The following is a 13,533-nucleotide window of genomic DNA, read 5'->3' as shown; positions in this document are numbered from 1 at the left end:
ATCTGTAAAAATACACCAGATTGATTGAAGCACATTATTATCGACAAAATATAAATTTAAAGTACATAGTAATATTAAAATAGTAATATTGCTGAAATAATATAGTCTAGTAAAATAAAATTACACTACATGTAAATCAAAATGTAAATTCGTACAGGTTGAAACAAATTTTATATCAAAGTTTAGGTGGGTACAAAAGATATTTTCAAGACAGTATCCAAATCATATAAGGGGATCATTATTTAAATAATTAAAAAGGGGTCATTTTTGTAAAAAAATTACTTTTTTAACTGCTGAGGTTATTCAGTTACTAATGAAGGTCTATAGGATTGTTTTCTGCAAAGCTGAAGGGTAAATCTTTCACAGAAGATTTACTAAATTAAATTTGACCCCCTATTTATTTAAATAATTATACATAAAACTTTAAAAACAAATTTGCAAAAAATTATTTTTAGCGTTTTAAATAAGCACTATAAAATATATTATTTTACAAGAGAATTTGCTCTATGTTATCAGTATTAAACAAAAAAAAATTGGTCGAAAAGTATTTAATATTTTTTGAGATATTGAATTTGTTTATTAAATGTTACTCTATTTTCAAATGCAAAAACGCGGTTGTTGCCAAAGAAATATTCACCCGTATTAAATCTTATTATTTTTATTTTTATGTATATTTTCTATAAATGTATTGATAAATTCAAATTTTAATTAAACTTCCCCCTAAAATGGCATTTGAAAATTATTCAAATTTGTTTATAATTTGTTTTTTTAATAACGTCGCAAGGCATAAATATTTTGACATGCCGTTTCGATAATTCGGTTCCTGGGAATTTTTCAATAATTACCAAAATTTTTTCTTCTTTTTTCCTCTTCTTTTTTTTTCTTGGAGTTATATTACTACGGGCCCTTTTAGGGTTAAGTTTCATTAAGAATGTCGAATCTCTAAGTTTTAGATTCTAGACCTAAAAATATTAAGATTGGTCTAAAATCACTTGAATAAAATGTGGCTACTTACTGAGTTACAGGGTGTTTTATTTAAAAATTTAACAATTATTTTTACCAAGTACTTTCAAACTATTTGACGTATCCTTATCATACTTGGCAGAAAGTGTGGGTACTATACAGTCTACTAAATTGTGATAAATAAAAGTTTCTAGCTACTGCCAGAGGCGTACGACAGGGAATAGTTAATGATTGACCCTTCCCAAATTGTACGCCACTGAGGGGATTGCCATTTTAGCAAAATTTTTCGATTCTCTAATACTTTCTATGTAAATAATATACTCTTTACTGGTAACGATTAGGTCATTAGTTTTCGAGATATTGGACGTTAAAAATGAAGCAGCATAGTTATTTTGATTCATTCATTCATTCATTTTAAACTTCCAATATCTCTCAAATTGATGACTTTATCGATACCAATAAAGCTATTTACATACAAAGTATCGGAGAATCGAAAAATTACGTTAAAATAGTAATTCACTCAGTGGCGTAGAATTTGGGAAGGGTCAATAATTCACTATCCCCTGTCGTACGCCTCTGGCACTAGCTAGAAACGTTTATTAATCACAATTTAGTAGGGTGTATAATAGCCACACTTTCTGCCAAGTATGATAAGGATACGTCAAATAGTTTTAAAGTAGTTGGTAAAAATAATTTTTAAATAAAACACCCTGTAACTCAGTAAGTAGCCACATTTTATTTAAGAGATTTTAGTTAAATCTTAATATTTTTAGGTCTAGAATCTACAACTCAGAGATTCGACATTCTTAAATAAAATTTTACATTAAAAGGGCCCGTAGTAATATAACTCCAAGAAAAAAAAGAAGAAGAAAAAACGACAAAAAAATTTTGTTAATTAGTAAAAAATTCCCAGGAACCCAATTATCCAAACGGCATTTCAAAATACTCAATCCCCGCGACGTTATTAAAAAAAACAAATTATAAACAAATTTGAATAGTTTTCAAATGCCATTTTAGGGGGCAGTTTAATTGAAATTTGAATTTATCAATACATTTATCGAAAACATACATAAAAATAAAAATAATGGGATCTTAAGCAGGTGAATATTTCTTTGGCAACATTTGCAATTGAAAATATAGTAACATTTAATAAACAAATTCAATATCTCAAAAAATATTAAATATTTTTCGACCAATTTATTTTTAATTAATACTGGTAACATAGCGCAACTTACACCGTAAAATAAGATATTTTATAGTGCTTATTTAAAACGCTAAAAATATTTTTTTGCAAATTTGTTTTTAAAGATTTATATACAATTATTTAAATAAATAGGGGGTCGAATTTAATTTAGTAAGTCTTATGTGAAAGATTTACCCTTCAACTTTGCAGAAAAAAATCTCATAGACCTTCATTAATAAGTGAATTACCTCAGCAGTTAAAAAAGTATATTTTTTGCAAAAATGACCCCTTTTTAATTATTTAAACAATGATCCCCTTGTATGATTTGGATACTTTCTTGAAAATATCTTTTGTACCCACTTAAAATTTGATATAAAATTTGTTTTAACCTGTACGAATTTACATTTTGACTTTTTTTTATTTTATTAGGCTAATATAGAAATTACTGCAGCAGCTCATATCATAATGTGATATATTGTAAGAATACCTATGTCTTACTGTTTTCAATTTCCACATAATCTAGTTAATATGTATTTTTGAAACATCAGCTTCATCGGCGGAAATTTTAGTCTGAAATTTGTATACCAAAAAATAGTTAGGTCTTCCTTTCGGTACCTATGTGATTCTATTTTTCACTAATGAGCACTTTTTACAACCTGATGCCCTTCTACTATCTACTTTCCATTCTGTCATCATCATCATTCTCTTTGACTTATCCCTATGCGGGGTCGGCTTTCCTAATAATTACATTTTTCCATAAGTTTCTATCTTGGGTCATATCAATATCAAACGCCGTTACCGAAATTTTCTGCCTAAGCGTCTCCTTCCAGGTCTTCTTTGGTCCTCCCCTCCTACTCCTTTCAGGTACCCACAAATCAGCAGTTCTTTGTATTGGGTGATTAACGTCTCGACGTTGAACATGACCAAACCATCTTAACCGATGTTCCCTCATTTTGGCATCAATTGGTGCCAAACTAGACTTCCCCTAATATACTCATTCTTAATTTTATCCTTTTTTGATACTCCACTCATCCATCTAAGTATTCTCATTTCCACCACATGCACTCGTTGTTCTTTTTTTTTAACTGCCCAACATTCAGTTGCGTTCATCATAGCTGGTCTTATGGCTGTTTTATAATAGCAAGCTAGGGAGAGGAAACATCCCTCCAAATGCTCTCCACATTTCACCAGAAATATTATCTGGTCCAACTGCTTTTACTTTCTTTATTTTTTGTATATGTTATAGTGTTCTTCAAGAATATCGATGTAATAATATTGTTGCTAAAGAGATAAGTGTCATTGCATACCGGGTGTAACAATGATAGTGTGTTTTTTCCTCAAAGTTTGGAACACCCTGTGAAATATTCTAGCGCATATAAAATATTGAAATTAAAACTCAACTGTAGCCTTAGGCTTTCTTATCATTTTGCTTTTTGATTCATTTGCTTATGTTGGATAATAAAAAAGTTAGGTACTTTAACAACTAGCAATGTTCTTTACCAATACAGGGTGTTTCTAAATAAGTGCGACAAACTTTAAGAGGTAATTCTGCATGTAAAAATAATGACCGTTTGCTTTATAAACATATTTCCGCAAATGCTGCGTTTCCAAGATAAGGGATGTTGAATTTTTTCTTACAAACTAACGATTTATTTATTGCTCTAGAACCGGTTGAGATATATATGCAAATGAAATTTAGTAGGTTTTAAGAGGTAGTTATTGCGCTTTTTTTGACATACACTTAAGAATTTTATATTCACCATTGGCGTGCATACGGGTCATATTACCCGTATGCACGCCAATGGTGAATATTTCTTTCTTTCTTTCTCCCCTTCCTTATACCCTTTCAGGTGTCGGATTTGGGTTTAATTTAGCTACATATTCACCCATCTCTTCCATTCTTTTCGGTCCTGTGCTATTAGTTTCATTTCTTCTAGCGTTTTCTGTTTGATTTTTCCTGCTTCTACTATTTGCTGTATCCATTTTTTCTTCGGCCTGCCTTTTTTCTTTTTTGTAATATTCCTTGTTTCGTGAATTTTCCTTGCTAGTCTACTAGGTTTCATTCTCATCAGATGTCCATACCAGTTTAATTGCCTCTTTATTATTTTATTCATTATTGGTTCCTGTTTAGTTCTCCCTCTTATTGTCTCATTTCTTATTCTATCCCATTTGGTCTTTCCGGCTATAGCACGTAAATGTCTCATCTCAATTGCATTTATCCTACTATTATGCTTTTTCTGTAAAGTCCAATTTTCGCTTGTATACAGTATCGTCGGTATCACAATCGTATTATATATTTTAATTTTTGTTTCGTGGGACAATTCTTTTTTCCTCAGAATTGGCGCTAGTGCGTAGTACAGTTTATTTGATTTTTTAGTTCTGTTTGTTATTTCGAGGTCTATTTTCCCATCATTGGTAATAATACTTCCAAGATAATCATATGCTGTAACTATTTCCAGTTGAGTATTTTTGCATTTTATAATTACTTCATTTTCTTCCTTTTCGCCGATGACCATTATTTTACTTTTCTCGATGTTTATTTCCATTTTTAATTTCTCTATTTCTTCTGTCCATATATTTATGAGTTTTTGCATTTTTGTCACGGAATCTGCTATAAGGACTATGTCATCCGCATACAATAGGGCTTCTATTTTTATTGGCTGTAATCTTTGGTATCCTATTGTTGTCTGTATTTGGTTCGTTCTTTTTCCAGTATTTCTAGTCAATTCATTCATGACTATTATGAATAGTAGCGGACTAAGACTGTCTCCTTGCTTGATACCTCTTTCCCAATTGAATTCTTCAGATCTTTCTCCTGCTATCTGTACACGTCCTTTTACTACTCCGTATATATTTTCAATTATTTTTATCAGTGTACTTGGTACTTTCATGTTCTGCAAGCATTTCCATATAATTTGTCTTTCTATAGAGTCGAATGCTGCCCTTAGATCTATGAATGCTAGAATGAGCTTTCCCCCCGAGTCAATACTTTTTTCTATTATATTTCTAATGATGTAAATGTTATCATTTGTCTGTCTTTCTGGTCTAAACGCTGCTTGTTCTTCTCCCAGTTCTTTTTCTACCTCTTGTCTTAGCCTCTTCTCTACTATTTTCGTGTATATTTTAAAACATACCGATGATAAACATATTGCTCTATAATTTTCGCAGTTGACGTGTTCTCCCTTTTTGTATACCAATGGTGAATATAAAATTCTTAATTGTATGTTAGAAAATGCGCAATAACTACCTCTTAAAACCTTACAAATTTCATTTGTATATCTCAACCGGTTTTAGAGCAATAAATAAATCGTCAGTTTGTAAGAAAAAAATCAACATCCCGTATCTCGGAAACGAAGCATTTGCGGGCATATGTTTATAAAGCAAAAGGTCATTATTTTTCATGCAGAATTACCCCTTAAAGTTTGTCGCACTTATTTAGAAACACCCTGTATTGATGAAGAACGTTGCTAGTTGTTACAAGTACCTAACTTTTTTATTATCCAACATAAGCGAATGAATCAAAAGGCAGAGTGTTAAGAAAGTCTAAGGTTACAGTTGAGTTTTAATTTCAATATTTTATATACGCTAGAATATTCCACAGGGTGTTCCAAACTTTGAGGAAAAAACACACTATCATTATTACACCCGGTATTCAATGACACTTATCTGTTTAGCAACAACTTTATTACATCGATATTCTTGAAGAACAAAGCTATAACATATTGAAAAAATCACTAAAATCGGACAACAGGTTTAGGAAATACGAGACATCAAATATCTCCCATTTTTAAGGTGGTGCGGAAATTTTAATGCTTAGTGTAATTTCTAAATAAAAAATAAAAAATAATTAATAAAAGCTAGGTTAGTAATAAACTAAACCAAATGAAAAACATAAATACAGACACGCGAAGACTAATCTTCATACGTTAATAGAAAAAAATAATGATACTTACCAAGGGAAGCTATGTGTAATGAGGTATTTCCTTTTTTCGTCGCCGCATCTGGAATAGCACCCCGTTTTAATAGTTCTCTAGCTATTTCTATGTGACCATCCTTCGACGCCAAATGAAGGGCGTTTAAACCATTCTATAACAAAAAAAAACATTTAAGGATTGTAACATACCAACATAATAATATAGGGTGGAAACAACTTATGCAATACAATTATTTCTGTCCTTGTTTTATAAAAAGGTATAAAAAACGCCGAGACCCGTCGATTTTTAATATCTACATGTGCGCTTTTTAAACATAAAATGTACAGGGAATTCACGCAAGCCTAACATAGTTCATAAGATTTATTTTTAATGGAACACCCTGTATATTTTTATAGTTTTAAAAGCTGCTTAGTATTAACCTGATCTTAACGAATTATATCATGTAGCGTAGCGTATATTATGAATATTACAGGGTGAAATTTTGAAATTATACACTGTGAAAACCTCTTATGGAATAATATTCTTTGTGTCCTTATTTTAGAAAATTAGAAAAAAACGCTGGTACACGTCAACTTTTAAATTTAAATATGTATTTTTTTAACGTAGGTACCAAGTGGCTTCAAAAGCATATGGCACCTATTTACTAGACCTTTACAAGTTGTACGAGTACAAGGTTCCAGAATTCTAGAATGGGTATCATGAATAACACAGGTTTACAAAAAAAACTAAATTTCGGACTATTTGACGAAACCATATGACAAGGTGGTTTTGGGGTCGCTGATCACGAATCCGGGGTCCGCTGACCTCTATCACGTCAGGTAAAGGTCGTTTCAAGGTCAAATCAAGATAAATCGACAGTCGCTCTGAAAAAGTATATTAGGGAGTTTTTAAGGTCGCTGATGACGAATCCGGGGTCCGCTGATCTCTATCACGTCTAGTTCAAGGTCATTTCAAGGTCAAATCAAGATATATTGACACAATCGCTCTGAAAATGTATATTAGGGAGTTTTTGGGGTCGCTGATCACAAAACTGCAATCCGTTGAGCTCTACCACGTTATTTCAAGGTCATATCAGGACAAGTCCACAAAACTGATTTGACCGTGAAATGACCTTTACCTGACGTGGTTGAGCTCAACGGACCCCAGTTCTGTGATCAGCGACCCCAAAAATCTCGTAACATACTTTTTCAGAGCGATTGTGTCGATTTATCTTGATTTGACATCGAAATGACCTTGCTCTAGACGTGAGAGAGGTCAGCGGGCCCCGGATTCGTTATCAGCGACCCCAAAAACCCCCTAATATACTTTTTCAGAGCGACTGCCGATTTATCTAGATTTGACCTTGAAATGACCTTTACCTGACGTGATAGAGGTCAGCGGATCCCGGATTCGTGATCAGCGACCCCAAAAACCCCTTAGTCATATGGTTTCGTCAAATAGTCCAAAATTTTTTTTTTTTTTTTTTTGTAAACCTGCGTAATTGACTTTTATTTTAGACAGCTAGATTTGTGCGTTAGTAACTCATACATTTTATGATATATGTAATAATTTCCATTTTTTAAGAATTTAAATCAAAATATAAAAATTAACAAATAAAAAAACCAATTTAAAAGAGAAATACGCTATACAAGTACATAATATGTAATATGTCAATGTCATAATTCTAGTTCAACGAAAAAGTCTCAACAGACGCACATAGTTGATGACGATGGTGATGATTATACAATGCTTTGAACCGCCTTCTAAAAGATATAACCGCTGTTTTAGATAGAAACATGTATTGTAATTTAATGGTATAATATATGTATTCACACTCTGTATTCAAATTAATCTCATATTAGAAGGATACCGCAAATTAGAATTAAAATACCTATCAAGTGAAGCGTAACATAATAATTATAAAACCTCGTTTATACATACATTAGGGTTAAAAAGTCGGTTAAGTTCAATGCTATGGTCAGCTAGGCTATAGTTTAGAGAGTATTATAACAAGAAATGGAAATGACTTAATAAGAATAGAAATAGAAATATCTTTTAATCTTTACTTTACAATAGTTTTTCTTTTGTTTGCTGTTTCCTCAATTGAAATTGGCAATAATTAATGGTTTACTATAAAGAGGCCGAAATCATTAGACCGAAAGCAGTAGACCGAAAAGCACTTTACCGAAACCTCACTAGACCGAACAGTAGGAGACCGAAAAGCATTAAGTACATAATACAGGGTGCTCAAACAGGATTGTAATCTGAGCAAGGATAATAACATCAACCTCCTTTCACCCTTTATCTAGGCTTAGGACTGGCAGCACAAAGTACTGGCGAGTATAGAGGTTGTTTTTTTTGCTTTGTCTTTTGTTTATTTTTTTGTTTTTATTTGTTTTTGGTTTATTAATTTATTGATTATGTACAATACTAAAAACTAAATACTAAAAATTAAAGTTATATGCAATCCCCCTTAAGTGATTCAGTATGATACCATGAACATCAAAGTTACCGACGAAGCGTTTTAATCTGTCAGCAGACTCTCTGTATTTTTTCTGGCTTGTGGGTGGTTGTTCGCCAGCTAAATATTGTTCTATTCTTAGTTCGTTCAAACTCTGTTCTCTCTGCAGAGCTTCAAAAAATTTAAAAATACGTACTTGGATGATTTGCACAAATTTGTTTCTGAAAACCTCTATGCCATCCTTCCACGGAGTTATTCAGAGCAATCTTTTTTAATTTATGTCCCATTTCGGTCTAATGCTGTTCGGTCTAGAAAGGTTTCGGTAAAGTGTTTTTCGGTCCAATGAGTTCGGTCCACTGCTTTCGGTCTAATTGTTGTGTACCATAATTAATGACCTAACTAACCTAAACTGAGAGTCTTGTTTACGCTGACGACCTTGATATCGCCGTAAAAGGGCACTTTCTATCTCACACAAGTAGAGTCGACACTGGAATAGGCTTTAAACATGATGTCAACTTGCTACAAACAAACCTCATTAAAACCAAATCCTACTAAGACCCAGGTATGTACATTCCATCTCAACAACCTAACAACCATCTGGCGCATGTAAAACTAAATGTATCTTGGGAGGGACAACACTTGGAACATACTGATAGGCCCAAATATCTTGAAGTCATACTAGACCGGTCACTAACATATAAATTTTACTGTCAGAGTACAAGACAAAAGGTTACTACGAGAACCAACTTTCTCCGGAAACTCGTAGGGAGCAAGTAGGGTGCAAATCCACAGGTTCTAAAGTCAACAGCTGAGGCTTATGAGTCTCAGCAGGAGAATATGTTTGTCCTGTCTGGGGTAGATCTAGACACGCCCAACAAGTCACCTCGGCATTAATTGATATGTAGAATCCCTACCGGCTGTATTAAATCTACCCCTCTATCCCTACTGTACCGGGCAACTAGATTCGTATTATATCACTAGACGACCAAGGATGCGCCTCGCAATATGTGGAAGAAGTTCAGGCAAACATTCGATGAACGGCATGATGAACGGTAACAATTATAAGGGTTTGACGAACCGCCAGGAACCAGCCGGCTTAACCCATTAACGCCGAGAAAAAAAATTGTTTTCGACAAAATTTATTGAAAAACATTAAATGTAACAGTATTCTGTACAAAACGTAAGAAGAAAATTGTTTGTAAACGAAATAAAAATTGAGAAAAAAACTGTTCCCATATGGGACCACTAGGCGCCAACCCGATAGATGTTCGTTAAGAGTTACTTGGTATGAAAATTGCGAAAACAGTCAATACAAAGGACCATATCATATTTGCAGCACATTGTTCTCCGTCGGCTTAAAAATCCAATCCGTGCGCATCTTCTTCTTTTGTTTTCTGCTACAGAAACCACAAAATGATTTAATACCTCGTACCGAATATCTCCAATTCGAGAGTCCCTTTTTGCAATTGCGGACACTCTTCCTAGTGCTTTCGGTATGATTTTATATCTTATTAGATACATTTGGATAATAGCCCGTATGTAAATTCCAATTGGCTAATGTTACGACCAGATTTTCTGTTCAACTTCCATGCATTTTTAATTTTCGCGTCCACTAGGTATGTAAAAATAGGCCAATAACATATTCTTGAAACGGATTCCAATTCGATAGCAAGATACATCGCTATCCATCACATCAGTGTCACCCATATTATTAGTGTATTGCGAAACAATATTTTTGGCCTCGGAACAATAATGTTTTTTTTTCTCCTGTCTTAAAAACCCTTTAACAGGTCTAGTTGGTGTAATCAAAAAAGTTCTGAGGGCTTGAACCAGCATCCTTTGAGTAATCAGCCTCTGGAAAATCATACACTGTAGCAACCAAATTCCTTTGTTCGCAAAAATCTGCATTTTGCTGCCGCGTGAACATAATTAGACCTTCATCAGTTGGAGTTGGCTCAGATGGAATTACTCTGCTAGTACGGGGTTGATCTATAAGTGGTTTCTTCTACGATTGTGTCTTCAGCAGTGCCTTCGATTCTAGTATCATTCGAAAATATAATTTCCGCGCCTGAAGATAGCTTTCAAAGAAATTCCTCTAAAAATAAGAAAAGTAAAAAAATAATAGTGAAAACGACATATACAGCAAATCACTTGGCGGTTCCATTTGGGAACACACATCTTTTTGGCCTAATTACGAAAAAACTGTAAGACGAAATATTATGAAAACCTGTATAAGTTATTTATTGAAGTTTGTAGAAAATCTTTCGAAAACAAAAACGAGGACCCTAGTTCAAAAAGTAATAAATAAAACATTTACACGAAACGAATGTCCAGAAAGAATACGGTAAATAGACTCCGATGCGTACGCAATTTGTTGGCTCCATATGGTACCCGTAGGCGTTAACGGGTTAAATCAAGGAAAAGGTGTATGAGAAACGTGAGCTGAGCGTCGAACCACCGAACTGTTCTCCCTACACCCAGAACCACCTTGTTGGAGAACTGTATTCTCCACCCAAATAAATTCTATTTCATAAATAATATTCATACCACGACGCCTCTGAAAAAGTCATAAGAATTTTATTACGCAGTGACTGAAGAAATCTTCCAAGAATGTTAATCTCCGCCTTCTTTTACCCAAAGCACCCCAACGGAAAAATTTGTTAACGGGATGCAAGATGCAAGGGCAAACAGCAGTCAACTATCAACATTCCTTAAGAACGCACGCAAAAACATTTTTTTTTCTTTTTCATTACGCTTGTTCGAAGAGTATTCTTCACGTGGCAATTTTGCATAAAGCCGATAGAGTGTAAATAATATGTGTTGCGGCGGGCTTTCACGGTAAATAGTTGTTAACTCAAATGTTCACATATAAAATTCGATTTCTTGCCCTTTTCAACTTCATTACAGTCATAGCAAAATAGAAAGTGTTTTATTTACATAACCAATTCAACAGGCCAGAATTACAGCCTCTTACGGTTCATTAAAAGTTCTCCACTTAGCTATCGAAGGCTTAGCGGCACATTGAACTTACTGAAAGTACAAAACGCTGGAAAGAGACATTGGAACTACTCCAAACTCTCCATGGAGGAATGTTGAACACCGGCGTCCCTCCACACCTAATGAAATGAACCTGGACTGAAGAACCTGGCGGAGACTCAACCGCATACGCACCGGCGTTATCTCTGTAAAACAGAACCTTATTAAATGGGGTATAAAAACAGATAACGACTAACGACGCACTTTGTGAATACAGAATGTGGAGCACCTGGAGCATGCAGACTTTGTCCATCAAAGTGCACCCTCGATGTTTTGTGGCTCGCAAATAAAAAGTTTTGTAGTCGTAGCCCGATATGGCAGAAAAACTGTAGTCGGATTCAGACTCGAAAAAGTAAAATAAAGAAGTGTTACAATTCGGACCATTTATTTAACACCTTGTCTGCGTTTAGAGATATTTAGAAACTTACATTGAGTGCGTTATGAGTTTATGAGGCATATAAATATTGTCCCGTAGTGAACCTTTGCCACAGTGAGTTACGACACAGTCGACGCAGCCAAACGTTAGTGTAATACGAGGTCTATTTGTCTCGTAACGCAGCCAAAGTGTTAAGATAATATAAATCTGGCGTTTCCAAATTTTGGTCCACTTTGTATAAAACAATTTAATAAGTAATTTTACATAACACACAAACATTTAAATTTGAAAAGAACTTTCTATACGTGCGCGTTATTATACAAAGTGCATGTGAGGTCCTCATAAAAAATAAATGTTATATACTTAATTTACCCATTCCTATAAGCGCATGTAAACCCATTATTAGAATCCCATAAATGACTTGAGACTTGAGTAGTACAAAATGTTCATTGAACCCGAACCACTGAAACATTCATCATACGGTCGATATTATGTACATCTAATGCAGCTGGTGCTTTTCCTTCGTCAATGACATCTGTTGCTTATGCGGCATTAAAACGAAAGAACAATTGGGATAACTGTACTTAGAGATTATTAGATTACGCACAGTACAAATTAAATTACAATAAAGTTACTATAAACAGTTATAGTCGAAGCAATAAAGCACGGAACCTCCGAAAAAAAAAGGACAAGACGGATCTTAATAATTATTTTGCATTCGATTCGTGAATGCACCAGGAAACTTTGTGAACCGGAGCCATGATATAATATTGAAAAACTGCATACAGAAAATGCATTCTTAAAGTCCATCTCAAACAGACAATAAAAAAAATTCAGAACTCGTCAATTATCGGCAGAAATGAGTTCAATTTTGTTACTCGGGGGTTTTTAGGGTCGCTGAAAACGAATATGACCGTCGTCAGCGACCCAAAAACCCCTCGAGTAATGATTTTTGGCTAATTGTTTAATGAATTTGCCGAAAACTCCATAAGAAGTAGGTACCCTGGGCATCAGGTATTCCGGAGATCGCTTCCAATGTCATATTCGTCGTTAGCGACCCCAAAAATCCCCAAGTAATTATTTTTGACTAATTTTTAATAAATTTTTTGCCGAAAACTCCACAAGAGAGCTAAACAGTAGGTACCCTGGGCACTAAGTACTCCGAAAATCACTTCCGATGTCATATTCGTCGTTAGCGGCCCCAAAACCCCCGAGTATTGATTTTTGACTAATTCTTTAATGCATTTTAATGACCAGGTAAACAGTAGGTACCCTCAGAGCCGTGCGGTACATCTTTTCAATATGATGCAAGTCTTCAAAATGCCGCCCCTTAAATATTATTGAAACTTAACTTTTATTTTTAGTAAGGGGGTAGACGCAAAATCTTTTTTGCGCCTAAGGCGATCTAAGGGAATCCAATGATATTTAAATGCATTCATTTTTTTCGAATCCTGAGAAAAATAATTATTATTTTTTAAAAAATTTAAATGCAGAATAAAAGAAAACATTACTACCGAGGGCCGAAAGTCCCTTAGAATAAATAAAAAGGTTTTTTTATGAAATATTTGAAATTAAAAATCACACTAAATTTCTTTTTTTC

General features: G+C 33.9%; 1 protein-coding gene across 11 annotated transcripts in view; it reads right to left on the bottom strand.

Annotated features, from left to right (window-relative positions):
- LOC114339297 (ankyrin-3) overlaps nucleotides 1–13,533 on the bottom strand; it is a 539,512-nt gene that overhangs the window by 267,313 nt on the left and 258,666 nt on the right. For all 11 annotated transcript variants that reach the window (XM_050646489.1, XM_050646490.1, XM_050646493.1 and 8 more), the window contains exon 3: nucleotides 6,100–6,232. In XM_050646489.1, the coding sequence (XP_050502446.1) occupies nucleotides 6,100–6,232 (133 nt within the window). The remainder of the gene's footprint in view (nucleotides 1–6,099; nucleotides 6,233–13,533) is intronic.

Source organism: Diabrotica virgifera, chromosome 3, assembly GCF_917563875.1.
Source record: "Diabrotica virgifera virgifera chromosome 3, PGI_DIABVI_V3a".
Lineage (NCBI taxonomy): Eukaryota > Metazoa > Arthropoda > Insecta > Coleoptera > Chrysomelidae > Diabrotica > Diabrotica virgifera.
The sequence above is the reverse complement of the archived record's forward strand: the minus strand, read 5'-3'. Positions and strand labels throughout refer to the sequence as shown.